The sequence below is a fragment of the Trachypithecus francoisi genome, unplaced genomic scaffold (genome assembly GCF_009764315.1).
Source record: "Trachypithecus francoisi isolate TF-2019V2 unplaced genomic scaffold, Tfra_2.0 Lachesis_group4, whole genome shotgun sequence".
Classification (NCBI taxonomy): domain Eukaryota; kingdom Metazoa; phylum Chordata; class Mammalia; order Primates; family Cercopithecidae; genus Trachypithecus; species Trachypithecus francoisi.
Window position 1 is genome coordinate 111,277,048 of NW_022681469.1, and position 26,813 is coordinate 111,303,860.

Sequence of the window (26,813 nt, forward strand, 5' to 3'; positions counted from 1 at the left end):
AGTGGACCTGTTTAGGAGGAGCAGTCTGGGCACCAAGGCTGAGGGGTGGGCAGCGGGGGTGGTGGGCTGGGCCAGCACAGGTCACCCGGGTCTCCCAGGGCCACCATGCCACACCCTAGTGTGTTGGGGATCCTGATTTCAGCCTCAGCCTGGGCCTGGCTCCTGCATAGCCCAGCTGGATGGAAGGGTGGGGGGAGGGAGAAAGGAAGAAAGGAGATGGGAGCAGAGAGGAGGAGGGGGGAAGATGGAGGAGAGGAGAGAAGGAAGAGGAAGGGGAAGGAGAGGGAGAGAGGAAGGGAGAGAAAAGAGGAGTGGGGATGATAGAATGGAGGAGGGAGGGAAGAGAGAGGGAGGACTAAGAGAATGGGGAAGGTGGAGGAAGGAGGGAGAGGAGAGAGGAAGGGAGGAAGAGGAGTGGGGAGGAGAAAGGGAGGAGGATGGAGAGAGGAGGGGAGAAGAGAGGAGGGCAGGAGGGTAATGGAGGACTTTGAAGGGGGGGTGGGAGGGGGAGAGGGAGGGGAAGGGAAGAGAAATGGGGAGGAGTGGGATGGAGGAGGGGGAGGGAGGAGGAGAGAAAGGGAAGGGGATGAGAGGAGGAGTGGGGAGGATGGAGAGGGAGAAGGGGTGGGAGGGAGAGGGAGGGTAAGAGGAGGAATGGGGAGGAGGGGGAGGGAAGGGGAGGGAGAGAAGAGAGGAGTGAGGAGGAGGGAGAAGGGGGGGAGGAGGAGGGAATAGGAGGGGAAGAGAGGAGGAATGGGAGGAGGAGGAGGGAGGAGAGAAGGGTGAAGGGAGGAGGGAAGAGAGGTAAGAAGGGGGAGGGGAGGGGGAGGGAGGAGGGATGAACGAGAGGGTTGAGGGAGGAGGAGGTCGGCGGGGCGGGGCCGAGCGCTGGGGGCGGGCAGAGGCGGGGCGTGGTGGCCTGGGCTGTGCTCGTCGCCGCGCTCGTGGACAGGGGCCGGGCGGACTTGGGGACCGGCGGAGGACGCCGGGCGCGCCCGGCCCGAGGCTGGGGGAGCGGGGCGCGGGCGCGCAGTGTTGGGCGCCTGGCGGCGTAGCAGGCGCGCAGAGGACCCCAGGCCGGGCCGGGCGGAGGTAAGCGGTGGCCGCGGGACGCGGGGAGGCGCCGGCGGGGACCTGTCGGAGCCTTTGTCTGCAGCGCTCGCGGCCCCCCGCCCCCTCCCGCCCGTCCGGGCGCTGCCCCCTCTCCCCAGACCGCCCCTGTCCCGGGAACCCGAGGCCGCCCCGACCGCGTCCTGTGCGGCCCAGCCCCCGGCGCCCGGCGACAAGCGCGGACCCGGACCCCTGGGCCCCGGCCATGGAGGGTGTCGGCGCCACCGCCTCCCCTGGCACCGCGCGGGGGTCCTCCCGCACGAAGTTCCTCTCCGGACCCTCCAGCGCCGCCCCATCGCCCCCCTGCCCCCGCCGACCCCTTCCTTGTTCTCGAAAAAGCTCTGGGTGAGGCGGGGCCTGGCCTCCGGGGTCACCTCGGGGCGGCCCAGGGAGTCTGTCCTTTGCCTGGGGGCGCAGGTCCGCGAGCCAACTTTGCGGCTGATGATGCGGGGGGGTGGGGGAGCGGCAGAAAGGCGCGGGGACCCAGGCCGGGGAGGGCAGTGGGTCCGGGGGCCAGCCTGTGGCCCCTGCATGCATCCGTCCCTAGGGGCGCTGCAAGAAGCGGGTGGCCGGAGGGGCTTGAAACCCACCCCCAGAGGAGTTGGAGCAGCTTAGACCGCTGGGCTGCGGAAAGGGCAGCAGAGACATCGTTAGCCCGGGTTAACGCGGACCAGGGGTGTACCAGGCATCAACTAACCAGGACTGGTAGTTGAGCCAGGAGTGCGAGCCCAGGCCCGCTTTCCAAGTGGAATTCGGTTCCCCTGGTTCTCCCTGGCGGGCCGGAGGAGCGCGGCCCCAGAGTGAGGCCAGACTGGCTTTGGGGTCCAGACCCCCAGAGCTTCCAGCTGCCCCGGGCCGCGTTCAGGACTGTTGTGTACTTCAGGCCCCATGGAAATGGGAGGAGCCAGAGGGGGTCACTGGGCCAGGCTCCAGTCTGAGCCGCATGACCTCCCCCACCCCTGACTTGAACTCTATGTGCCTCAGTTGCCCTCCCTGCAGAATGGTGAGAGGCCTTGGCCAGACGCAGTGGCTCATTCCTGTAATCTCAGTTCTGGGAGGCTGGGGCTGAGGGATCACCTGAGGCCAGGAGTTCAAGACCAGCTTGGGCAACAGAACAAGACGCCACCTCTACAAAAATAGAAATTAAAAAAAAAAAAAATGAGGGAGAGGGGTGGGAGCCCTGCCTTGCCCATAGCAGTGTTCTTTAAGTGGCAGCTTGTGCAGCTGTTGAATGCCTACTGTGTGTAGTTGAGCCTGACCCACCAGCCATCCACCGAGTCCCTGTTTGTGACATACTCTCACCCTCTTCTTCCTCTACTGAGTTGTGAGGTGGGGAAACTGAGACCTGAGGGGTGACCTCAAGGCCAAAGAAGTGACCTGTGTCTTCTCAACGGCCCCCGGGGCAGGCGTCGAGGGGTCACGGCAGCTCAGAGTAGAGGAGCAGAGCCAAGCCCCTTAAACGCTGGGGTGGTTAGGCCAATGTGCATGTGGTTAAATTTTAATTAACGGGGGACAGGGCAGGAGGTCCTGGGCTGCCTTCCCCGGAGGGTAGTAGGCTTGCATGTTGGGGGCTGGGAAGGACAGAGTTGGAAGCCTGTGGCCCAGGAGAGGTGGGGGCGAGCGGCTGCAGCAGACTCCCCACTCCCTCCACCATGGGGACAGTGGCTGGCCAAGCCGGGCAGTGTGGGTGGCAGCTGCCCACTTTGCTGACTGAGCCAGAGGGGACAGCAGCCGCCTCCTGGCTGGATGCCAAGCACGTCCGCCTTCCTGGGTGGCGTGGCCTCTGGGCAAGGCAGAAACCTTGGCTTTCTGGCCAGGATTGTTTGCGGCACTGCACGTCCCGGGGAGCGTCTCGGGGGCCCTTACTGAACACAAACCAGGCCTTTCTGGGTTCGGATGTCCTGGGCTGGGCTGGTATCCTGAGCAGGTGGCAGGAGGAGCATTTGATTGTTGAAGACTGTCACCCTGACACCATTCCCTTCCCTGTCCCTGCAGGCTGAAGAAGAGTCCCGGGGTCTCTCAGCCTTTGCTGCCTCTCTGGCACCTCCCAACGACTCTCGAGGTCAGGCTTGTGTCCACTTCACAGGGGAGGACAGGTGTGCGGAGCCCTCCCAGGGCCACCCCAGTTCAAGCCCAGCCCAGCTCTGCTCTAAGCCTTGCTCGCCATCCCAGATGTGCTCCAGATGTGGCAGGAGGGCCAGGGCTGACAAGGGGCAGTCAGGAGAGCCTTGAGCCTAGAAGGGGAGATACGCCAGGCTTCTCAGCCCCCGGAAGTCCGGGACCGCCTCTCCCCTGGTAGTGGGCACTAATCACCTGGGTTGGTCCCCAGCTGTCAGGGGCTGAATCTCCCCAGTCCCCCAAAACCTGGAAATGGGAAGGCTCTGGCTTCAAAGCCCCATTGAGGCCCCAGACCCCCATTCAGGCTCCAGTTAAAACTCTGTAGTGAGCTAGAAGAGGGGGACATGGAGTCACAGGGAGGTGCTTGGTAACTGATCATCAAAACCTGCCTGGAGGCTGGGAAGGGAGTAAACTGAGGCAGGGGAGCTGGAGGAAATGAGACCCAGGAGATGGGACAAGAGCAGGCAGAGGTGACATGGGTCAACCCCAGGGAAAATCAGACTGGGCTGAGTGCAATGGCTCATGTCGATAATCCCGGCACTTTGGGAGGCCAAGGTGAGAGGATCACTTGAGCCCAGGAGTTCAAGACCACTATGGACAACATAATGAGACCCCATCTCTACAAAAAAGAAAAAAAATTAGCCGGGCCTGGTGGTGCACACCTGTTCCAGCTACTTAAGAGGCTAAGGTGGGAGGATCACTCGAGCCTGGGAGGCAGAGGCTGAAGTGAGTGGTGATTGTGCCGCTGCACTCCAGCCTTGGCAGCAAAGAGACTCTGTCTCAAAAAAACAAAAAGTCAACTTTCCTCTGGGCTTGTGGGACCCCTCAGGGTGGGCTTCTTCCAGCCTTTCCACGGCTCTCCCACATACTGGGGAAACTGAGGCACTACATTCAGCGCTCAGTGCCGTGCTGTCCTCTCTGTGAGCCTTAAACTCTGCAGCAAACACAAGTCCTTTCTGCATTCAGATAAATAAATACATGTTATTAGAAAAAGAAATCATTGGCCAGGCACGGTGGCTCAGGCCTGTAATCCCAGCACTTTGGGAGGCCAAGGTGGGTGGATCACAAAGTCAAGAGGTTGAGACCATCCTGGCCAACATGGGGAAACCCCATCTCTACTTAAAAATACAAAAATTAGCCGGGCGTGGTGGCGGGCGCCTGTACTCCCAGCTACTCGGGAGGCTGAGGCAGGAGAATCGCTGGCACCCGGGAGACGGAGGTTGTAGTGAGCTGAGATCACACCACTGCACTCCAGCCTGGCAACAGAGTGAGACTCCATCTCAAAAAAAAAAAAAAAAAGGGGGCCAGGCGCAGTGGCTCAAGCCTGTAATCCTAGCACTTTGGGAGGCCGAGACGGGCGGATCGCGAGGTCAGGAGATCGAGACCATCCTGGCTAACACGGTGAAACCCCGTCTCTACTAAAAAATACAAAAAACTAGCCGGGCGAGGTGGCGGCGCCTGTAGTCCCAGCTACCTGGGAGGCTGAGGCAGGAGAATGGCGTGAACCCGGGAGGCGGAGCTTGCAGTGAGCTGAGATCCGGCCACTGCACTCCAGCCTGGGTGACAGAGCGAGACTCCGTCTCAAAAAAAAAAAAAAAAAAAAGGAAAAATCGTTTTAGGGGAAAAAGCTAGCCTGCCCCAGGCACACACAGGGCTGCCCACACAGTGCAAGCATCTCCATGACAGATGACTTAGTTCCTTCCTTTCCTTCCGAAGGTCAGGGCTGGCAGATCCAAATTGAAGCAAGAAGCACTGAGGCAAGACCACAGGAAGAACTTTCCGCCATGAAGGCGGTTGGCCCCAGGACCAAGGGTCATGGTGGCTCAGAGTGTCACACAGACCTGGGTTGGGGCCTGGGTTCCCCCGCTTTCTGCCTGTGAGACCAAGGGGACTCTCACTTTCCTCAGCTGAAAAATGAGTGATAAAGGCGCCTTCCTCCCAGAGGACCCTGCCGGTGCAGGCACGCACGAGGCTCACTCATGTCATCTGTTGTTTCCGACTGCCCCCCAAGTTCTGGTATCGCACCACCAAAGTATCCCTCCACTCCATCTATTTCTTACCGTGCCCGCTGCCACCATGCCGGCCACCTTGGTTGTTCCCCGGGGCAGCAGTCTCTGAGCTCTCCTCCCCTCCGACCCCTTCTCCCTAGATAGTAATGAGGATGAGCATCTTGAGACACACTGGGTGAGGGCTGGGTGCAGTGGCTCCGTGACTCACGCCTGGAACCCCCACACTTGGGGAGGCCAAGGCAGAAGTTGGAGTTGGAGACCAGCCTGGGCAATGTAGTGAGACCCCATCTCTACAAAATAAATTTTTAAAAAATTAGCCAGGCGTGGTGGTTCGAACCTGTGGTCCCAGCTACTTGGGAGGCTGAATCAGGAGGATCCCTTGAGCCCAGGAGGTGGAGGCTGAAATGAGTGATGGTTGCGCCACCATACTCCAACCTGGGTGACAGAGTGAGACCCTGTCTAGAAAAAAAAAAAAAAAAGACACCAGATGACATTGCTTATCTGCTTAAATTAACGTCCTCTGGATGGATAGAAAGGATGGTCCCCAAGGGATACAGTCCCGGCCGCATGGCAGCGAGGCTGGGGTGTCTTCTCATCCTTCTTCCCTCACCTGCTCTCTCTGCTTCCTCCAAAGCACAGGCTGCCATGGGTTCTGTCGGGAGCCAGCGCCTTGAGGAGCCCAGCGTGGCAGGCACACCAGACCCGGGCGTAGTGATGAGCTTCACCTTCGACAGTAACCAGCTGGAGGAGGTGACAGAGGCAGCTCAGGGCCAGGGCCTTAGGGCCAGGGGCATCCCGGCTTTCATGGACTCCAGTAAGTAGGGGTGCGGGCAAGGTGTGTGTCCTGTCCCGAAGCAGACTGGGCTGTGTGACCCCCAGTGAAGCCTTGGGGTATCAGGGAGCCATGGGTGGTCATGGACTGGAGGCAGTGCCTGTCAGTGTGGATTAGATCTACTGCATAACAAACACGCCCACCGTCTCAACGTCTCCGCCCTGATGCTGCGTGTCTGTGCTAGGGGCCCTGCCAACAGCCCCCAGCAGAGGAGGCTCTGTCTTAACATGGGCTTTCGTGCTCACTGGGTGGGTGAAGGGACCCATGGTTCATGCGCTGATCCATCAAGCTTCTATCTGGAGTGACACACGTCACTTTGGTCACACTCGTTGGCCAAAGCAAGCTATGCCTCACTGCAAAGGAGCCAGGAAAGTGCCTGAACAGGACTGGATGTGAGGTTCAAAGCTCTGGTTTTCAGCCCAGCTGTGTGACATTAGGCAAGGGCCTAAACCTCTCTGAACCTCAGTTTCACTACATTGAGGAACTGGGCCACCTGGCTTTGAGATCAGACTTGCAGAGTGGACAGCCCACAGGCTTGGAGTCTGACAGGCTCAGGTTCAAGACTGCCTCCCATCCTTCACCCACCAGGGGCTCCAGTCAAGTCACTGTTCCTCTCTGGCCCTCAGTCTCTTCCTCTGAAAAAGGGGGAGATAGTATTGTGTCAATGTGGCTGCACCAGAATCAACAGAATCTTGCTTGGGCCTGTCCCTGGCACTCAGGAGGCACCCTGTAAGCTATAGTTCTTTTTGGGGGAGCTATTGTTTATGCTAGTACTTTAGGCTCAGAAACCTGGGTTAAGGCTGGGCACGGTGGCTCACGCCTATAATACCAGCACTTTGAGAAGCTGAGGCCAGAGGATCGCTTGAGCCCAGGAGTTTGAGGCCAGCCTGAACAACCTGGCAAAACCTCGTCTCTACAAAAACCTACAAAAATTAGCCAGGTGTGGTGGCACACACCTGTCATCCCAGCTACTTCAGAGGCTGAGGCAGGAGAATCACTTGAGCCCAGGAGGCAGTGGTTGTAGTGAGCCGAGATCACGCCACTGCACTCCAGCCTGAGCGACAGTGAGACTCTGTCTGAAAAAAAAAAAGAAAAAAGAAATTGGCTGACTAAAGTGGGAGCTGGTTAAGCCAGGCAGGCAGGCAGGAAGGTCATGGACAGTCTAGAATCCACGGGCAAGAGCTTCTTGGAATCTCTGAGCTCCAGGAAGACCTCAAGGTCTCACCCAATTAGGTCAGACCCATCCAGGGTCATTTTCCTTTTGATGAACTGAAAGTTGATGGAGAAGGAACTTGAATTGCAAAACGTCCTCACAGCAGCACCAGGGCTAGTGTTTGAACTGGGGACTGTACTTAAGCCTGTCAAGGTGACCATAAGCAGACCATCATGTCCCCCCTTGCCATTGTGGCTCCCATAGATATCTCCATAAACCATGTCTCCTCTCCAAACAAAGGCAGTGACAAGGTCATACTGCCACCAAGCATGATGCAAGAACCCTGTACGACCCTAAACATGCTGACCCCTTCCCCAGCAGGACAGGCAGAGGGTGTTCACTCTTCTCCTTCCATATCTTACAATTTTTGTTTTGTTTTTTGAAAACAGAGTCTCATGCTATTGCCGAGGCTGGAGTGCAGTGGCACAACCTTGGCTCACTGCAACCTCCACCTCCTGGGGTCAAACTATTGTACTGCCTCAGCCTCCTGAGTAGCTGGGACTATAGGCTTGCACCACCATGCCCAGCTAATTTTTTTCTATTTTAGTAGAGATGGGATTTCACCGTGTTGGCCAGGCTGGTCTCAAACTCCTGAGTTCAGGTGATCTGCCCGCCTCGGCCTCCCAAAGTGCTGGAATGACAGGCGTGAACTGGTTTCCTGTCCATCAAGCTGGTGGCTTCAGTGGCTGTGATAGCTTGGGTTTGGTGGCCGTAGCCACAGTATTTGGTGGCTTTTGATAATAGCCGGATGACAGAGGTATCTGGAGCAGAGGGGAGCAGGGTTCACAGCGATGGCAGTGGCCATGGTGATGGAGACCAAGGTGATGGCCATCGTCCTGTGCGGAGGCCACAGCCATGCATGGAGGGTGCCCCGTCTCACCTGGTGTCTCTGGCTTTAGCACTGGAGGAGCCGGTGCCCGATGACCGCTACCACGCCATCTACTTTGCAATGCTGCTGGCTGGCGTGGGCTTCCTGCTGCCGTACAACAGCTTCATCACAGACGTGGACTACCTGCATCACAAGTACCCAGGTGGGTCCTTCCACGGTCACGCCCGGCCACTCAGCATACTCCATCATGGCCCGGGGCCTCCTAGAAACCCCCGGAGGGGAGGGTCCTACCCAGGGACCCATTTGATTCGGATCTCGGCTCCACTTTGAGCTGCTGAGCGACCTCAGGGCAGCCACTCACCCTCTCTGGGCAGCGAGCCGCTTCTGGGAGGTGGCATCTGGCAGGGGTCAGTGCAGAGGGTGGGGCCTCCCTCAGCACCTGCTGTCTCTGGCCCTCCACAGGGACCTCCATCGTGTTTGACATGAGCCTCACCTACATCTTGGTGGCGCTGGCAGCCGTGCTCCTGAACAACGTCCTGGTGGAGAGACTGACCCTGCACACCAGGATCACCGCAGGTGCGCTGGGCCCCGCCACGGGACGCCTACCTGTTGTGGCTCCCATGTGCCTGGCCGGTCATCCACTCACCCAGTTTCCCCGAGCCTCACTCGCCTCATCTGTAAAATGGGCACACTTCATAGGGCTGCCCTGGGGTCTGGCCGTGGTGGGGCCTCTGTACCCCACTGCATGTCCCTGGGCCCCGCCCAAGCTCTTCCCCACACCCAGTGTGTTCTTCCTTTTCCATTCCTCCGCACGGTGTCATCCAGCTTCAAGGCCTGGCTCAAATGGCGCCTCCTCCAGGAAGCTCTCTGGGTGCCCCTGTTAGACTTGTAAAGCATCCCTGGCCGTCCTTAAAGAGGAAGGGCAGAGAAAGCCTCTGACCGACTATGCAGGAGGGGCGAGGAGGAGGGGGACCCCCACCCAGTTGGCTCCACCGCTCCCCTCACTGGCCTCTCCCCCAACAGGCTACCTCTTAGCCTTGGGCCCTCTCCTTTTTATCAGCATCTGCGATGTGTGGCTGCAGCTCTTCTCTCGGGACCAAGCCTACGCCATCAACCTGGCCGCTGTGGGCACCGTGGCCTTTGGCTGCACAGGTAGGAACCGGGGCCCAGGGGTGAGGCCCTGAGTGCCCACTTCTGACCCTGTCCCACCCCAGCCCTGGTCTCCTGCTGGTGACATGTGACATGATGAGAGCCGGGCTGGCTGGGTGCCAAGTGTGTGTCCACCTGCATGCCAGCGTGCACACCTGCACACCCATGCACACTGGCTCACACCCGCACGAGCCTGTGTATGCACAGCATGTAGCCACAGAGACCCTGAGGCAGTCCCTGGTTTCCCTGGTATAAACAGGGCTTCAAAGACTGTTCTGCCTTCGTCACCATGTCACTGTTTCTCTTGGGCAATGGCTTTCAGTAGGGTCTGACTCTGTCACCCAGGCTGGAGTGCAGTGGCATGATCATAGATCACTGCAGCCTCAACCTCCTGGACTCCAGCTGGTGAGCCATCCTCCCACCTCAGCCTCCTGAGTAGCTAGGACCACAGGCACATGCCACCAAGCCTGGCTAGTTTTAAAAAATTGTTTGTAGAGACAGGGGTCTCCCTATATTGCCTGGGCTAGTCTTGAACTCTTAGCCCCAAGCAGTCCTCCCATCTCAGTCTTCCAAAGTGCTGGTATTACAGGCACGCGCCATCGTGCCTGGCCTTACAAACTTTTGAAAGCTACTTTTTATTTTGCAAAAATTTCAAACCTACAGAAAGCTTACAAGAATGATACAGTGAAGTCCCACACAAGCACTCTCTCCCCCTCTCCCTCCACCCCTCTCTCTCTGTACTTAAATGTCTCCCTAAGTATATATAAATATAAAATACATATTTTCCCTTGTGCCATTTGAGAGTTAGTTGTAGATGTCATCACCTTTCTTGCCTAATTACTAATACTTCAGGGTATATTTTCTTTTTTTTTTTTTTGAGACGAAGTCTCGCTCTGTCGCCCAGGCTGGAGTGCAGTGGCCGGATCTCAGCTCACTGCAAGCTCCACCTCCCGGGTTTACGCCATTCTCCTGCCTCAGCCTCCCGAGTAGCTGGGACTACAGGCGCCCACCACCTCGCCCGGCTAGTTTTTTTTTTTTTTTTTTTTTGTATTTTTTTTAGTAGAGACGGGGTTTCACCGTCTTAGCCAGGATGGTCTCGATCTTCTGACCTCGTGATCCGCCCGTCTCCGCCTCCCAAAGTGCTGGGATTACAGGCTTGAGCCACCACGCCCGGCCCAGGGTGTATTTTCTACCAGTCAAGACATTTCTTTTCTTTCTTTTTTTTCTTTCTTTTTTTTTTTTTGGAGACAGTCTCGCTCTGTTGCCCAGACTGGAGTGTAGTGTAGTGGCGCAATCTCAGCTCACTGCAACCTCCACCTCCCGGGTTCAAGCGATTCTCCTGTCTTAGCCTTCCAAGTAACTGGGATTACAGGCGTGCATCACCATGCTAGGCTAATTTTTGTATTTTTAGTAGAGATGGGGTTTCATCATGTTCCTCAGGCTGGTTACAAACTCCTGACCTCAGGTGATCCACCTGCCTCAGCTTCCCAAAGTGCAGGGAATTACAGGTGTGAGCCACCATGCCTGGCCGACATTTCTTCTGTAACCACGTTGCAATTGCCAAAATTGGGAAATTTAACTCTGATGCGATACTATTTTCTAAGCTACAACCCATATTCGAACTTCTCCAGTCATCCTGATAATGGTTTGTGTTTTTTTTGAGACGGAGTCTCACTCTGTGTGGATCTCGGCTCACTGCAAGCTCTGCCTCCTGGGTTAACACCATTCTCCTGCCTCAGCCTCCCAAGTATCTGGGACTACAGGCGTGTGCCACCACGCCCAGCTAATTTTTTGTATTTTTAGTAGAGACGGGGTTTCACAGTGTTAGCCAGGATGGTCTCGATCTCCTGACCTCGTGATCCGCCCGCCTCGGTCTCCCAAAGTGCTGGGATTACAGGCATGAGCCACCGTGCCTGGCCCCGATAATGTTCTTTATAGCTTCTTTTTTTTTTTTTCCCCTGACCCAACATGCTCTCTAGATTCATAACTTTCCTTTAATCCAGGACAGTCCTTCACCCACCCCTGTGTTTCATGGCAGTGACATTTCGCAAGGGTCCAGCAAGGCTTTGTAGACTTTCTTTTTTTTCTTTCTTTTTTAGAGATGGAGTCTTTGTCGCCCAGGCTGGAGTGCAGTGGCGCAATCTCAGCTCACTGCAACCTCCACCTCCCAGGTTCAAGGGATTCTCCTGCCTCAGCCTCCCGAGTAGCTGGGACTACAGGCGCCTGCCACCACACCTGGCTAATTTTTGTATTTTTAGTAGAGATGGGGTTTCACCATATAGGCCAGGCTGGTCTTGAACTCCTGACCTTGTGATCTGCCCACCTCAGCCTCCCAAAGTGCCAGGATTACAGGCATGAGCCACTGTGCCTAGCCAGCTTGGTAGACTTTCAAACTCTTTTTGACCATGACTTTCAGGAAGAAAGAAAGAAATTTTGTATTATGGCCCTGTAAACACATGTGTGTCTTTATAAATGACATCAAGCCTTCATGAAATAATACTCTCAATGCTACTGTTGTGTTTTGCTAAAAAACAAAAAAAATGCTGTGACTTGATTTTATTTTTTTAGAGGCAGGGTCTCACTCTGTTGCCCAGGCTGGAGTGCAGTGGTGGGATCATGGTTCACTGCAGCCTTGAACTCCTGGGCTCAAAGGAGAGCCCAGGCCCCCCCACGTAGCTGGGATTACAGGCACAGGCTAATTTTAAAAAATTTTTGTTGCCAGGCATGGTGGCTCTTGCCTGTAATCCCAGCATTTTGGGAGGCTGAGGTGGGCAGATCACAAGGTCAGGAGTTCAAGACCAGTCTGGCCAACATAGTGAAACCCCATCTCTACTAAAAATACAAAAAATTAGCCAGGTGTGGTGGCGGATGCCTGTATGTAGTCCCAGCTACTCAGGAGGCTGAGGCAGGAGAATCATGTGAACCCGGGAGGCAGAGGTTGCAGTGAACCGAGGTAGTGCCACTGCACTCCAGCCTGGGTGACAGAGCGAGGCTCTATCTGAAAAAAAAAAAAAAATCATAAAAACAAGATCTCACTTTGTAGCTCACGCTGGTCTTGAACTCCTAGACTCAAGCGATCTTCCCTTCTTAGCCTCCCAAAGCACTGGGATTACAGGCGTGAGCCACAGTGCCCAGCCTTGACCAGAAGATTTTAGTTAGACAAAGACTGCCCCCAAGGCTACTTCCAGTCATGGATTTGCTAGACTCCAAGGTAGGGGCCTGTACACTTTTGTTTTCCCTAGACCCTGATCGATTTCTGGCTGTATTATTTAGGATGAGAGGGGTTATTGCTGTATAGCAAATTAACTGAGAAATCTCAGTGGCTCCATAGAACAAGCCTGACTTCTCACTCTTGCTGCCTGTCCTGTCTGGAGGGTGAAGGGTGTTATGCTCCACACGGTCTCTCGGGGCCTCAGGCAGACAGTCCTCTCCCCAATCCATAATACATGGCCTCTCCTGTCCCTGCCCATAGGAAAAGGAAAGGTTGAAAGTCCATGCAGGCTTTTCACTGCCTTGCCCAGAAGTGACGAGTCATTTCTGCAGATGTTTCATCCACCAGAGCTTGTCAATGACCCTGGCTGACCCCAAGGGTACACTGGTTGGTGTTCCTACTGCTGTGTGTCAAATCTCTCTGCCATTAGTGGTGTTAACGGCTGTTTATGCACCCTTGAGTTCTCCCAAGCTAGTGCATTTCACCCAAGTTGACAGGTGATAATGGTGTCTCCGGATTTTTCCTCTCTCTCTCTCTCTCTCTCTCTCTCTCTCTCAAGTGCAGCAATCCAGCTTCTACGGATACACGGGGATGCTACCCAAGCGGTACACGCAGGGGGTGATGACCGGGGAGAGTGAGTATCTGCAGATCTCCCGGGGAGGGGGTGTTGGGCTGCCCTGGGCTCTGGAAGCTTCTTCTCGGGGGCTCCCAATGATGTGCCCTGGTCTGAGAGGGAGGCTCACAATCCCTGGCACACTGAGCTAGGGACAGTGATCACCATCTTTCCTGGCCTGGCTGGGGATAGAAAAAGGGTGGACTCCCACATGGGAGGGACATGTGGGCCCACACATGTGTGTGCTGTGTTTCTGGGGTGTGTGGTCCTTTGTGATGGGGGAAGCGTGTGTGTCTCTGAGCATGTGGCTGGGTGTGCGTTTTGTAAGTCTGTGTGTGTGCGTGTGTTAGGGAGTGGGCCCCATCCATGGCCGTGATGTCATGGACATCACGCCATGCCTACAGCACCATGCCCTCCTTCAGCCACGGACACACAAGCCACCCCCTGGTCAGCACCCCATGTGGGTGTCTCACGGGCTTCTCAAACTCACGTCTCCTCCACCCACCCTGCCACTCACACCCGCCCCTTCTCAGCAAATGGCACCTCCTTGCTCATGCCTGAACCTTATATGACACCCGGACCTTCTCCAAGTCCTAGGTCTGTCCCCTGGCCTCCAGCCCCTACAGAGGGGCAGCACTGGCCCCTGGCAGCGACACTGTGTGCCTGCAGGCCCCTTCCTCTCAGGGTCCCCAAGCTTCCTTCTGTGCCTGGACTGCCCGGGGTCAGTGCCGCCCAGGCAGGAAGCGGAAGCCCAGATCAAGACCCACGTGGGCCTGGTTCGTTTCTCCCCTTGGGGGCGTTCTGCAACCCTCTGCCTGGTGCTGAGGTAGACCAGACGCCCCGGAGCCCCCAGACTCCCATCTTAGCCAGTGGATTTTGTGGTGGGGCTAAGCCAGAGTGGGTGCAGAATTGTGCCGGCACACTGATGTCGGGTGGTTTATGGAGCCAAGGGCCCCGCAGAAAAGACGCGCTCAGAGCCCTGCCCACCCTCACGGGGTGGCCCACCATGGCCCTGACCCACCCTGCCTCACACCGGGCAGTGGCCCATGGCCACACTAAGAAAAAACACACAGCCTGCCCACCCCAAGGCCCTCCCTCCCAGCCTCGTGACCCCAGCGCCTCAAACATGAGCACTCAGCTCACGGCATTCCCCGGCCAGGAACACCTGTCCCCAGGCTGCATTCCCAGCCCTGTCCTGCAGACCTCCGCGTCAAAGGCCCCCAATGGGACAGGGGTCCTCTAACAGCCCCCCACCTCTGCGCGCCCTCTGCTCTGTCTCTTTCGGCCCCCTGCCTGAATCACGCACAATCTTGTTTGCATCCATCTTCTTCCCACCCTGCGTCCGTGTGTCATCGTGGCCCTACTGCGTCCTCAGAGCAGGAGGGTGCAGCCACGCAGCAGGCACTGGGTAAATGCCCCATGGTGGGGGTGTGTGAGCGGCGTCGGGGTGGGGCTGCTGTGAGGGGCAGCTCCTGTGGACAGCTCCTCTTGTGGCTGGGGCGGAGCTGGGGGCAACCGGAGTTGGGGCCGGAGAGAAACCGGCCTCAGGACTTAGATGGAGCGGCAGGGGGTGTGGCTGGGAAGGGAGGTGGGGCGGGGAGCTGGGGGAGCGGGTGGGACGGGGCTGTGTGGGGCCAAGCTGAGTGGGGGTGGAGGGTGGGATGGAGCTGGGCGTGGCTGAGTGGGGGTGGAGCTGAATGGGGTCTGGAAGCAGCTGGGTCGCTTACTGTAGGAATTTCTAGAAGGGGCTGGTGGAGCTGGTCTGGTTGTGGGAGCGGGGCCGTGGAAGTGGGCGGGGCCTGCGGTGATGGGCGGGGCCTGTGGGTGGGAGCAGGGCCGGCGGTGGAGGGCGGGGTCGGCGGTGGGGGGGGAGCCTGTGGGCGGAAGGGGGCGCCGGTGGGGAGGGGTCTGTGTGGGTGGGGATGGGGCAGGGCGGGGTGGTGCAGGGAGCTGGGCGGGTCAGGCCCGGGCCCACCGTGTATGCCCTCTAGGCACGGCAGGTGTGATGATCTCTCTGAGCCGCATCCTCACCAAGCTGCTGCTGCCCGACGAGCGCGCCAGCACTCTCATCTTCTTCCTGGTGTCGGTGGCACTGGAGCTGCTGTGCTTCCTGCTGCACCTGTTAGTGCGGCGCAGCCGCTTCGTGCTCTTCTATACCACACGGCCGCGTGACAGCCGCCGGGGCAGGCCAGGCCTGGGTAAGGGCTCTGGTTACCGCGTGCACCACGACGTCGCCGCTGGGGACGTCCACTTCGTAAGTGCGCATCACCCACCTCTGTTCCCTCCTCTGTCCCCACCGCGAGGTTGGGAAGTACCCGCGGCCCACCCCGTCCCCTGCACCCCAGCCCATCCCCTGCACCCCAGCCCATCCCCTGCACCCCAGCCCGCGGCCTCCCGCTGTGGTGGAGACCACTTCCTGCCAACTCCCTTTATTCTGTGGACTCAGGTGTGGGTTCTTAGTGGCACCCCACATCCCGTGGCCTGAGGCCCCACCCCAGAGCATCCGGGGCTCTGCCCAGCTGCTGTATCCCATGGCGTGGGGCGTGCGGTGTGCATGGCGCCTGTCCGCAGTGACACCCCACATGATGTACACTAAAGTTTCCATCCCTGGGACAGCCCACGTTGGTTCTGGGGGGTCTCAGCCCTCTTGGCTGTGCCAGCTCACGTTGGAGATTCCTCCTGCAAGCTCAGCCTGGCAGCAAACTCCCTAGGAAGCTCGCACCCTTCCTCCCTAGAGACGGGACAGCAGGAGGGAAATCAGGGCTCAGGGATAACCGTGTTCCCTGAGGGGGAATTTCCCATATAAGTCAGAATTTCCCCTATAAGTCACCACCAGCCAGCCAGGAAAGGGAGTGGTCTCCCAGGTGAGGATAGACAGGCAGAGAGGGAGGGCCAGGGGCTTGTTCTGTGGCCCCTGGTTCTGCTGTGCTTCCCTGTCACAGCACAGAGGCACTGCTCCTGTGGGGTCCCCAGCGCAGACAGCCCCTGCCAGGAAGTGCCCTGTCCCACCATCGCTGGGGCAGGCAGCTGTCCTTGGGGGGCTGGGGTGCCCTCTGGTGGCAGCAGTGCTGCACAGCCCCCAGGCTCAGGGCCAGCCGCTGTACAGTCCTGGGGACACCTGCAAGGTGAGGTCAGGAGTGCCAGACCATGCAGAGGCGGGGTGAGGGAGCCATTGGTCCTCATTCCTGAGGGTCCAGAACCAGAATGGTCATGCAGGCCTTGATCCAGTGAGTCACCTGGGCCCTCAGCTGGGGACACTGAAGTGAGCCAGAAACACCATCCCCAGGGGAGCACCCAGACCCAGAGAGGGACCCAGGATGGAAAGGGACAAGCCGGGGCAGGGGTGCATCCCTCTCATGGTGAGGGACGTTCCCCGAGGGACTTTTGGGCTGAGACCTGACCTACAGGAAGGGTGTTGGGGTGGAGGGAAAAGTGTGTGCAATGGCTCAGAGGCTGGGAGGAGCTCCATGTGTTTGGAGGAGGGGAGAAGTAAAGGGGTCATGGGGGACAAGATGCTCTGGTTGGTTTGGTCGGAAGCTGGTAGAGGGTTCATGGGAGTGGTGAGGTGGAATTTGCAGCATCGGAAGTGTGAGAGCCAGGCACAATGGCTCACACCTGCAATCCCAGCTATAGAGGAGGCCAAGGTGGGAGGATCACTTGAGCCCAAGAGTTTGATATTAGCCTGGGCAACATAGCAAGACCCTGTCTCTACAAAAAAGAAAACAGCAAAAAACCTGGCCTGGGTGATGGCGCATGGCTGTAGTCCCCGCTACTTGGGAGGCTGAGGTGGGAGGATTGTCTGAGCCCAGGAAGTTGAGGCTACAGTGAGCTGTGACTGCACCACTGCACTCCAGCCTGGGCAGCAGAGCAAGACCCTCTCTCTCAAACAGAAATGTGAAGTGAGAGACCTTGATAAAGTGGGAGAGGGGTGTCTGCACACAGTAGGCACCACCTGAATGTCAGCGCCAGCCCTAGTGCAGCTCTTCTGATTGGGCCTGGATTCCTCCTGTCCTGTCCTCCACTCAAACCCCATCCCACTCCGTCCTCCCTCCAGGAGCACCCAGCTCCGGCCCTGGCCCCCAGCGGGTCCCCAAAGGACAGCCCAGCCCACGAGGTGACCGGCAGCGGTGGGGCCTACATGCGCTTTGATGTACCGCGGCCAAGGGTCCAGCACAGCTGGCCCACCTTCAGAGGTGAGTGCAGGGGGTCCCTCTGCAGCCCTGGCGCTGGTACCCAGGCGGGGAGGGGTGGGAGGCAGGCAGGGGTCCCCGTGGGCGCTGCCTCTGACCCCCGCCCGCCCCCAGCCCTGTTGCTGCACCGCTACGTGGTGGCGCGGGTGATCTGGGCCGACATGCTCTCCATCGCTGTGACCTACTTCATCACGCTGTGCCTGTTCCCTGGCCTCGAGTCTGAGATCCGCCACTGCATCCTGGGCGAGTGGCTGCCCATCCTCATCATGGCTGTGTTCAACCTGTCAGACTTCGTGGGCAAGGTGGGCTGCCCGCCCTGCCCAGTGTCGGGGGACGCCACGGGGTGGAGGTGATGGGGAGGCCTTGGTCCATCCGGGAGGGGTTCTGAGTGAAGGATGCATGTGGCTGCCACATGGAAAGGGCAAGAGCCATGGAGTGGCACCATGCCGGACAGTGTTCTGTGGAGGGTGGCCCCGGCCTGATCCCACTGGGGCACTCCGGAGTGTCAGCTGCATCTCGGAGGACAGGTGTGGCACTCACCTCTCGCCTCACAGTCACAGGCCCTCCAGGGATGAGCACAGGAGGATGCCCCAGAGGGGACCCAGAGAGGGCAGGGACCCTCAGAAATGGCTCAAAGAAATGGTTAGATGCAGTGGCTCATGCCTGTAATTCTAGCACTTTGGGAGGCAGGCCAGAGATGGGTAGATCACTTGAGGCTAGGAGTTCCAGACCAGCCTGGCCAACATGGTGAAACCTCGTGTTTACTGAAAATACAAAAATTAACTGGGCATGGTGGTGCGTGCCTGTAATCCCAGCTACTCGGGAAGCTGAGGCAGGAGAATCGCTTAAACCCAGGAGGTAGAGGGTGCAGTGAGCCGAGATCATGCCTCTGCACTCCAGCCTGGGCGACAGCATGAGACTCTGTCTCAGAAAACAAGCAAACAAAACACTTAGCCAGCCGTGGTGGCATGTGCCTGTAGTCCCACCTACTCTGGAGGCTGGGGTGGGAGGATTGCTTGAGCCCAGGAGTTTGAGCCTGCAGTGAGCCACAATCGTGCCACTGCACTCCAGCATGGGGGATAGACCGATACCCTGACTCTAAGGGGAAAGTTTTTTTTGTTTTTTTTTTTTTTTTTTTTTTTTTTGAGACGGAGTCTCGCTCTGTCGCCTGGGCTGGAGTGCAGTGGCCGGATCTCAGCTCACTGCAAGCTCCGCCTCCCGGGTTTACGCCATTCTCCTGCCTCAGCCTCCCAAGTAGCTGGGACTACAGGTGCCCGCCACCTTGCCTGGCTAGTTTTTTTTGTGTTTTTTAGTAGAGACGGGGTTTCACCGTGTTAGCCAGGATGGTCTCAATCTCCTGACCTCGTGATCCACCCGTCTCGGCCTCCCAAAGTGCTGGGATTACAGGCTTGAGCCACCGCGCCCGGCCTCTAAGGGAAAAGTTTTAAGTGGGATTTGGGGGATTTTAAAGGGGCGATCCAGAGAAGGGCAGGGTTGCAGGCTGAGCTGGACAGACCCAGGAGTGTTTGGGGATGGGGACGTGGCTGGAGGCTGGGTGGGGTGTGAGGGGAGTGGGGGTGGCCGGGACAGGGCGCTCACATGCCTGGCTCTCTGCAGATCCTGGCAGCCCTGCCCGTGGACTGGCGGGGCACCCACCTGCTGGCCTGCTCCTGCCTACGTGTGGTCTTCATCCCTCTCTTCATCCTGTGCGTCTACCCCAGCGGCATGCCCGCCCTGCGCCACCCTGCCTGGCCCTGCATCTTCTCGCTGCTTATGGGCATCAGCAACGGCTACTTCGGCAGCGTGCCCATGATCCTGGCGGCAGGCAAAGTGAGCCCCAAGCAGCGGGAGCTGGCAGGTGAGGCCCGCGGGGCATGGAGGGGGTGGTCCTCCCAGCAGCGCAACGTCCCCCTCACGAGGAAACCCAGGGCAGACCGCAAGAAGGTGCATTTGGGTTCCGAAGGGAGGTTCAGAACAGTCAATGTCTGGGAGGCCATAGGTGTGGGGACGTTCTCAGCCACTTCATTCATTCACTCGTTCATTCACTCATTCATTCACTCATTCATTCGTGTACCCCACAACTACTTGGTGAGCCCCTCCTGTGAACCAAGTGCTTTTCAAGGCACTGGGGACACAGTGGCGACAAAATGGCACTCTCCGTGCTGTGGGACTGACCGTCCAGATGTGGAGGCAGCCCAGGTTGGGCGCAGATGGCTCACACCTACAATCCCAGCACTTTGGAAGGGCAAGGCAGGCGGATCATTTAAGCCCAGGAATTAAAGACCAGCCTGGGCAGCACAGCGAGAGCCTCTCCTCTCTAAAAAAGTGTTAAAAATTAGCTGGGTATGGTAGCATGCGCCTATGGTCCTAGCTGCTCGGGAAGCTGAGATGAGAGGATCACTGGAGCCCAGGAGTTTGAGATTGCAGCTGTGATCACGCCACTGCACTCCAGCCTGGGTGACGGAGCAAGATCCTGTTCAGAAAAAAAAAAGATCCTAGACTGGTGTAACTGGTTGAATGGCAGGAAATCGTATGGGGAAAAATAAAGCAGAGAAACAGGAGTGATGGGATGGGAGAGTCAGGCTCAGGAGCCAGCAGTGTAAATGGAGCAATCTGGGAAGACCTCACTGAGGAGGTGACTTTTGAGCAAAGACCTGGAGGAAGTAGCGAGGGAGACAGCCATGTGAGGATGCAAGGGAAAGGCATCCAGGCAGCGGGAATGGCATGTGCAAAGGTCCTGCGGCACTGAGGCCAGGGGCTGGAGAGGAGAAGAATGCGGTCTGATGGTTGATAAAGCATCCCTCCAGCTGCCGTGGGCATGGAGGTGAGTGAGGAGCTACTTTACCAGTCCAGGCCCTTGAGGACAGGGCCCAGACCTGGAGGAGGTTGACGTGGCACTGGGAGGTGCCGGATTCCAGGTCTTGTTTGGACGGCAGCCCACAGCACCGGCTGACGGGTTGAGAGGTAGGGTGTGAGAGAGGGAAGGGGGCTCCAGGTTTGGGGTCCACTGCTCAAGGCAAGAAGGCTGGCACTGGCCCAGACTGAGATGGGAAAGGGCCTTGCGGGGTGGGGTTGGGGTTGGGTTTGGGATTTGGTACGTTCCAGGTGCCCATCGGACATCCCAAATTGTCCCTGATAGGGAGGAAGCCAGAGGTTGGAGACTGGAGAGTTTTTTTCTTTTTTTTTTTTTTTTTAAGATGGAGTCTTGCTCTGTTCCCCAGGCTGGAGTGCAGTGGCATGATCTCGGCTCACTGCAACCTCTGTCTCGCAGGTTCAAGCAGTTCTTGTGCCTCAGCCTCCCGAGTAGCTGGGATTATGGATGCCCACCACCACATCTGGCTAATTTTTGTATTTTTAGTAGAGGTGAGATTTCACCACATTGGCCAGGCTGGTCTTGAACTCCTAACCTCGGGTGATCCGCCCGCCTCAGCCTCCCAGTGCTGGGATTACAGGTGTGAGCCACCATACCTGGCTGAGACTGGAGATTAAAATGGGGAGGGTTGGGGCCGGCCGCACTGGCTCAGGACTGTGATCCCAGTGTTTTGGAGGCCAAGGTAGAAATATTGCTTGGGCCCCGGAGCTTGGGACCAGCCTGGGCAGTATAGTGAGACTGAGTCTCTACAGAAAATTTTTTTACGTTAGCCGGGCGTGGTGGTATGTGTCTGTGGTCCCAGGTATTTGGGAAGCTGAGGTCGGGGGATCACTTGAGCCCAGGAGGTCAAGGCTGCAGAAAGCTATGACTGTACCACTGCGCTCAGTCTGGGCAACAGAGCAAGACCTTGTCTTTAAATTTTAAAAATGGGGGTTTGGGGGAGCCAGAGAAGCAGGCGAGGCCTGGTGTGCATAGCAGATGGCCTCGGGGAGAAGGAATGAGGAAGGACAGGATCCGGAGAGGGTGCTCCCACGCAGAGCGATGGGGCAGCGGGTCCTGGAGGGACAGCACGGTTCATGCGGGTGTCACAGCACCTCACACCCGAGCAGCCGTGGCCACCAGCTGGTCGCCCCGGCCCTGCTCCCCTCAGGCCAGTGTTGTCCACAGGGAACACCATGACTGTGTCCTACATGTCGGGGCTGACACTGGGGTCCGCTGTGGCCTACTGCACCTACAGCCTCACCCGCGACGCCCACGGCAGCTGCCTGCACACCTCCACCGCCAATGGCTCCATCCTCTCAGGCCTCTGAGCCAGCTCTGCCCACTGCCAGGACGCCGAGGGCCTGACCAGGGTCCCCAAGGCCTGAGGGCCCCTCCCCCGTCCCCACCTCAGTGCCTGCGGGGCCCTGAGCCTCTCCCTGTGCCAGCAGCGCCACCCCCTCTGGGTCCAGCCATCCCCAATCCTGGCCTGAAGTTCTGCAAAGTCCTTCGAGTACCGGAATACATTCCTGTGACCCGGGGCTCTGGCCAGCACTGTGTTCTGTGTTTGGTCTCATACCTGCCTCTACCTTCCATCTGTGTCCAGCGGCCCCAGCTCCAGCCCAGCCAGCACACTGCGGGGTCACACGCACTGTGTCCCCACTCAGGACAGCAGACACCCACCAGAGTGTGCGTGCCCAGTGACTGCACCCCAGCCCTCATCGCCCGCTGCCACTGATCGGGCCACCACCTGGCCCAGCCTCCACCGAGGACCCCTCATGAACCCTGGAGCCCTGAGAGGAGAGGGGCAGCCCCCCCACCGTGTTACCCTCCGGCCTCCCCCTTCTGTCCTCATTCTTAGAGACTGCTTCTCCCAAACAAAACGCGTTAGCCATGAAGGAGTCGGAGCCCTGGGTCCGAAGGGACCCGCCCACGGTCTGCGTCAGCCTCTCGGGAACCACAGCAGTGGTGCCAGCCAGGCACATCAGGACCTCCTCACACACCCATGCGATGCCACAGGCCAGGGGGCTGTGCCTGACTAGGAAGCCCTCCCATTGCCTTCTTGGTCCATGACAGAGGAGGGGAGGTAAGTCTAGGGGCTGAAGTCACACACCCTGGCTGAAGTCAGCTTGACCTAGGTCTTGACCCTCATCCAGCAAGGGACCCGACAGACCCAAGGGTCCCTAGCAAGTAGGGAGGGGCTGGGGGCACTCCAGCCTGGGTCCCCCAGAACACCAGGCCCGTGTGGGTGGCACCCCGAGGTTGGGGGATTCTAAGGGTGTCCTTCCAGAGACAGCGTTTCCAGGGGGAGGACGGCCCACCCTTACAGAACCCTGGCCCTGGCTGTGACTGCCCTGTTTTACCCCTGCTGTGTCCCGTCACCCGTCTGTCCACTAACTGTACCGCACTGGCCATTAAAAGATAAAGCAGACCGCTGCACTGCCGCCTCCAAGCAGAGTTTGTGCGTGGACGGGGGCCGGGACTGCCATCTTGGGATCCCGGTGGAACTCGGGTCGCCCCGTGTAAGCCGGACCTCAGTCTTCCCATCTGTGAGGTGGGCGGGGCGGATCAGGGAGGAGGAGGGTGTCCTCATACCAGGTAGGCTTGGTTTGTGGGCAGGGCTGGGTGGTGGGGTGACAGCTGGGAGCACTTGTGGTTTGTCGCTCACCTTGACCCCCCCAGTCTTCGTGAGGATCAGGGAGGATGGCTGCATGCAGCCCATTTGAAGGGGAAACAAAGCGGGCGCGATTTGTCCCCTACCCCTCGGGGACTACACTGCGTCCTAGGAGTCAGAGCCTCCTGGCCTCGAGCCTCAGCCCTTTTGCTGATTTGTGCAATTTGGACGAAATCCTGCACTGTTCCATTCCTCCATTTTCTTTTTCTTTGAGACTGAGTCTTGCTCTGTTGCCTAGGCTGGAGTGCAGTGGCACGATCTTGGCTCACTACAACCTCCGCCTCCCAGGTTCGAGCAATTCTCCTGCCTCAGCCTCCCAAGTAGCTGGGATTACAGGCACCTGCCACCACACCTGGCTAATTTTTCTTGTAGAGACGGGGTTTCACCATGTTGACCATGCTGGTCTCAAACTCCTGACCTCAAGTGATCCACCTGCCTCATCCTCCCAAAGTGTTGGAGGATTACAGGTGTGAGCCACTGCACCCGGCCTGTGCCTCATTTTTGTTTTTTCTTTATGAGACAGGCTCTCGCTCTGTCACCGAGGCTGGAGTGCAGTGGTGCCATCATAGCTCACTGCAGCCTTCACCTCTTGGGCTCCAGTGATCCTCCCACCTCAGCCTCCCAAATAGCTATGAATACGGGCGCATGCCACCACGCCTGGCTAGATTCTTTTATTTTGTGTAGAGATGGGGTCTTGCTGTTGCCCAGACTGGTCGCAAAGTCTGGGCCTCAAGTGTTCCTCCTGCCTTGGTCTCCCAAAGTGCCAGGATTACAGGTGTGAGCCACTGCACCTAGCCTGTTCTGTCCTTAGTTTCCCCAAGCAGTGGGGCTGATCCAGGTTTTGATGTGGGTCCCTTAAAGGAAGGCAGAAGGGCCACCTGTGCTCCAGGTCTGCAGCCTCCAGGATACAGGGCAGACATCCTCCCTGGGGTCCAGGTGGGCGGCCACTTGGGCCAAGACTGCACCAGGTGACACCAGAGCGTTTCCCATAGCCCACGCCGGGCCCTTCCCTTGCCTGAGGCCAGCTGGGTGCCCTCCCTGGGTTACCCTCTTGCAAAGCCCCAAATGTCCTCTGCAGGCCACCCACACTAACCAGGTCAGTCGCTGGGCAGCCAGACCCCCACCTATAGCTTCCCTAGGCCCCAGTGCAGAGGCTGTCCACCCCCATCTAGGTGAGGGCTTGGGGCCACTCTTACCATTAGTATCATTTTCTTCAGTTGTGATAGGCATGGCTGGGAATGTGCAGCTTTGCTGTTTTTTGGAGGGTGGGGTAGAGTTTCGCTTTTGTTGCCCAGGCTGGAGTGCAGTGGCTCAATTTCAGCTCACTGCAATCTCTGCCTCCCGGGTTCAAGCGATTCTCCTGCTTCAGCCTCCCGAGTAGCTGGGACTACAAGCATGTGCCACCATGCCCAGCTAATTTTGTGTTTTTAGTAGAGATGGGGTTACTCCATGTTCGTCAGGCTGGTCTCGAACTCCCGACCTCAGATGATCCACCCATTTCAGCCTCCCAAAGTGCTGGGATTACAGGCGTGAGTCACTGTGCCTGGGAATTGTTTTTTTGAGATGGAGTCTTGATTTGTTGCCCAGGCTGGAGTGCAGTGGCACGATCTCAGCTCACTGTAACCTCCGCTATGGGTTCAAGCACTTCTCCTGCCTCAACCTCCCAAGTAGCTGGGATTACAGGCGCGCACCAAAACACCTGGCTAATTTTTTTGTATTTTTAGTAGAGATGGGGTTTCACCATATTGGCCAGGCTGGTCTCGAACTCCTGACCTCAAATAATCTGCCTACCTCAGCCTCCCAAAGTGCTGGGATTACAGGTGTGAGCCACCGCACCCAGCCAACTTAACTTTTAATTTTTTCTCATGCAAATTTGCTCAAAAAAACATTTTTTTTTTTGAGACCCTCTCTCTCTCTCACCCCCAGGCCAGAGTGCAGTGGCGCAATCTCAGCTCACTGCAACCTCTGCCTCCCGGGTTTCAGTGATTCTCCCACCTCAGCCTCCTGAGTAGCTGGGATTACAGGTGTGCGCCACCACACCCGGCTAATTTTTGTATTTTTAGTAGAGACGAGGGTTTCACCACGTTGCTCAGGCTGGTCTCAAACTCCTGGCCTGAAGTGATCCTCCCACCTCGGCCGCCTAAAGTGCTGGGATTCAGGCGTGAGCCACGGGGCCTGGCTGATTAGTTCATTTAGATGGCCATCAGGTCACTGCCCCTGCATGAGTGGTACCCAACTTCCAGTCGAATCCTACTTCTCAGTGCCCTGATATGGCAGAATCCCCCCAGATGCCACCCCTACTCCAGCCCCTGAAATAAACCACTCCAAACCATTTTATTTTTCCAATTAAATTTTTCTTTTTTTTCTTATGAAAAAAGATCACACAGAATTTGCCAACAAACAAAATTCCAAAAGAAACTTAAAAAAAAAAACAATTCCCCCAAAAAACAAACCCAAAGTCTGGCTTTTCCTTCCCTCAAGATTGTCTGGTCGAGGCCTTGGTTTCCCTGGAAGGCTTGGGGCCTGGTTAAGTGCTTTCTGCGGCCCAAGCAGGGACCCTGGGCTCGGGCCGGCTCCTGCCTCTCTCCCTCTTCTCTCCCTCTTTTCTCTATCCTGGGGGGCGAGTACAGTACACTTGGCGGGGTGGGTGGGGGGTGTGCTGGGGACCGGGAGGCCGGTGAAGCCGGTGCTAGACACTACAATCTAACAGGAAATAAAAAATAATATTCTGCACGTCAGAATGTGTTCGTTTTTTTTTTTTTATAATTTCATAGCTATTTTTCACAGTTTTAAAAAGTTTATATTTATATATATTTATATATATTTATCTTTATATATATAATTAAAAAGTTGACTCCATTTAAAGGCGTATGATACAGGGGCGGGGCGAGTCTCTTGGTACAATAAAACTGTACAGGTTAAGAAGTGCCACCTCCCTCCTGGGTGGGGAGGGGCCGGGCGTGGCCGGGCAAGGGTTTCAGCACCATTGGGGTTTTCTGTAGTGTGAGGGTTTGGACCAGGGTGGGCCTTTGCCAGGCTCTCTCCACCTGGTGCCTTTGATGCTCCGGGCTGCAACCCCACCCAGCTCTGTTCCCCAAGTCCAGGCCATCCTGAGAGGGTGGGGGCAGGGCCCCTGGCACGGTCAAGGAGGCCGGCTGGCATCGGGCCACCTCATCCCATGCACAGTGGGAGGCCTTGGGGTGGGCTCCATGCTAAGGGTGCCCGGGAAGCCCAGAGTGAATGTCAGTTTGGTTCCTTAGAAGCCCCCCTCCCCACCAGAATCCCCAGTCTGCATGGGCCTGGGGGCACCCGGGCCCCCACGCAGCAGCAGCCTGGAGGGCCGGCCTGGCCAAGTGCTTGCAACGTGCTGGGCAGGAAGGGCCGGTCCCGGCCGAGGCTGCCCTAAGGGGGACGGCAGGGCCATATCCTGATAGCTAAGAGGGGCCCCTGTCCTAGGGGCACTGAGGGGTTGGAAGGTGGGGCTGGAGGCGTATGCACATGTGTGCACACACATGCACACACACGCTCGCCCGGGCATCAACGTGCACACCTGGCCCCATGCACATGCCTGCAGGAGCGCTCGCATGCACACAACGCACGTGGTCCCCGCACCGTGGCAGTGATGGAGAGGGGTCCCTGGCCGCCCTCGGGGCACAGGTGGCCAGTGGCCCGTGGGGCCCGGTGGGCTCAGCAGAGCACGGGCACGCCGTCCGTGGAGAAGATCATGCCCGTGGTGGGCTCGTAGGTGCCCGCGAGGTAGTACAGGCCCTCGCTGTCCTGGTACTTCTTGGTCTTCAGCATCTGCTCGTACTGCTCCAGGCCCACCACCAGGCACTTGTGTGACACCGTCTGCACGTCATTCTCGTCCACATGTGAGGACTGGTACAGCGCGCGCTGTGGGCACGCGGGGACATCAGGATGGCGGGTGGGGGGCACAGAGGCCGAGGGAGCCCCGGGGAGCCACGGGGACAGAGACAGAAGCAGAGGGAGCCCCAGGGACCGAGACAGAGACAG

General features: G+C 57.9%; 2 protein-coding genes across 14 annotated transcripts in view; one reads left to right on the forward strand and one right to left on the reverse strand.

Annotated features, from left to right (window-relative positions):
* Nucleotides 1-928: 928 nt before the first annotated feature.
* On the forward strand, nucleotides 929-22,573 carry SLC29A4 (solute carrier family 29 member 4). 5 transcript variants are annotated; one of them, XM_033193103.1, is made up of 12 exons: nucleotides 929-1,092; nucleotides 5,872-6,051; nucleotides 8,182-8,313; nucleotides 8,574-8,687; nucleotides 9,135-9,263; nucleotides 13,031-13,105; nucleotides 14,460-14,492; nucleotides 15,076-15,338; nucleotides 17,139-17,277; nucleotides 17,389-17,576; nucleotides 18,892-19,132; nucleotides 21,314-22,573. In XM_033193103.1, exons 2-12 carry the CDS (start codon nucleotides 5,883-5,885, stop codon nucleotides 21,454-21,456), a joined length of 1,626 nt encoding a protein of 541 aa, XP_033048994.1. In that variant the 5' UTR covers nucleotides 929-1,092; nucleotides 5,872-5,882; the 3' UTR covers nucleotides 21,457-22,573. The 5 variants fall into 5 exon arrangements, with proteins under 5 accessions (XP_033048994.1, XP_033048998.1, XP_033048995.1 ...); XM_033193107.1 differs by having other exon boundaries at nucleotides 9,172-9,263; nucleotides 13,036-13,105; XM_033193104.1 differs by having other exon boundaries at nucleotides 5,877-6,051.
* Nucleotides 22,574-25,136: 2,563 nt separating this feature from the next.
* The window catches only part of TNRC18 (trinucleotide repeat containing 18), a 123,355-nt gene continuing 121,678 nt past the window's right edge, over nucleotides 25,137-26,813 (reverse strand). For 8 of the 9 annotated variants that reach the window (XM_033193086.1, XM_033193083.1, XM_033193085.1 and 5 more), the window contains one exon: nucleotides 25,137-26,693. In XM_033193086.1, coding sequence (XP_033048977.1) covers nucleotides 26,487-26,693 — 207 coding nt within the window. In that variant the 3' untranslated portion in view covers nucleotides 25,137-26,486. The remainder of the gene's footprint in view (nucleotides 26,694-26,813) is intronic. The other variant, XM_033193084.1, reaches the window with a different exon arrangement.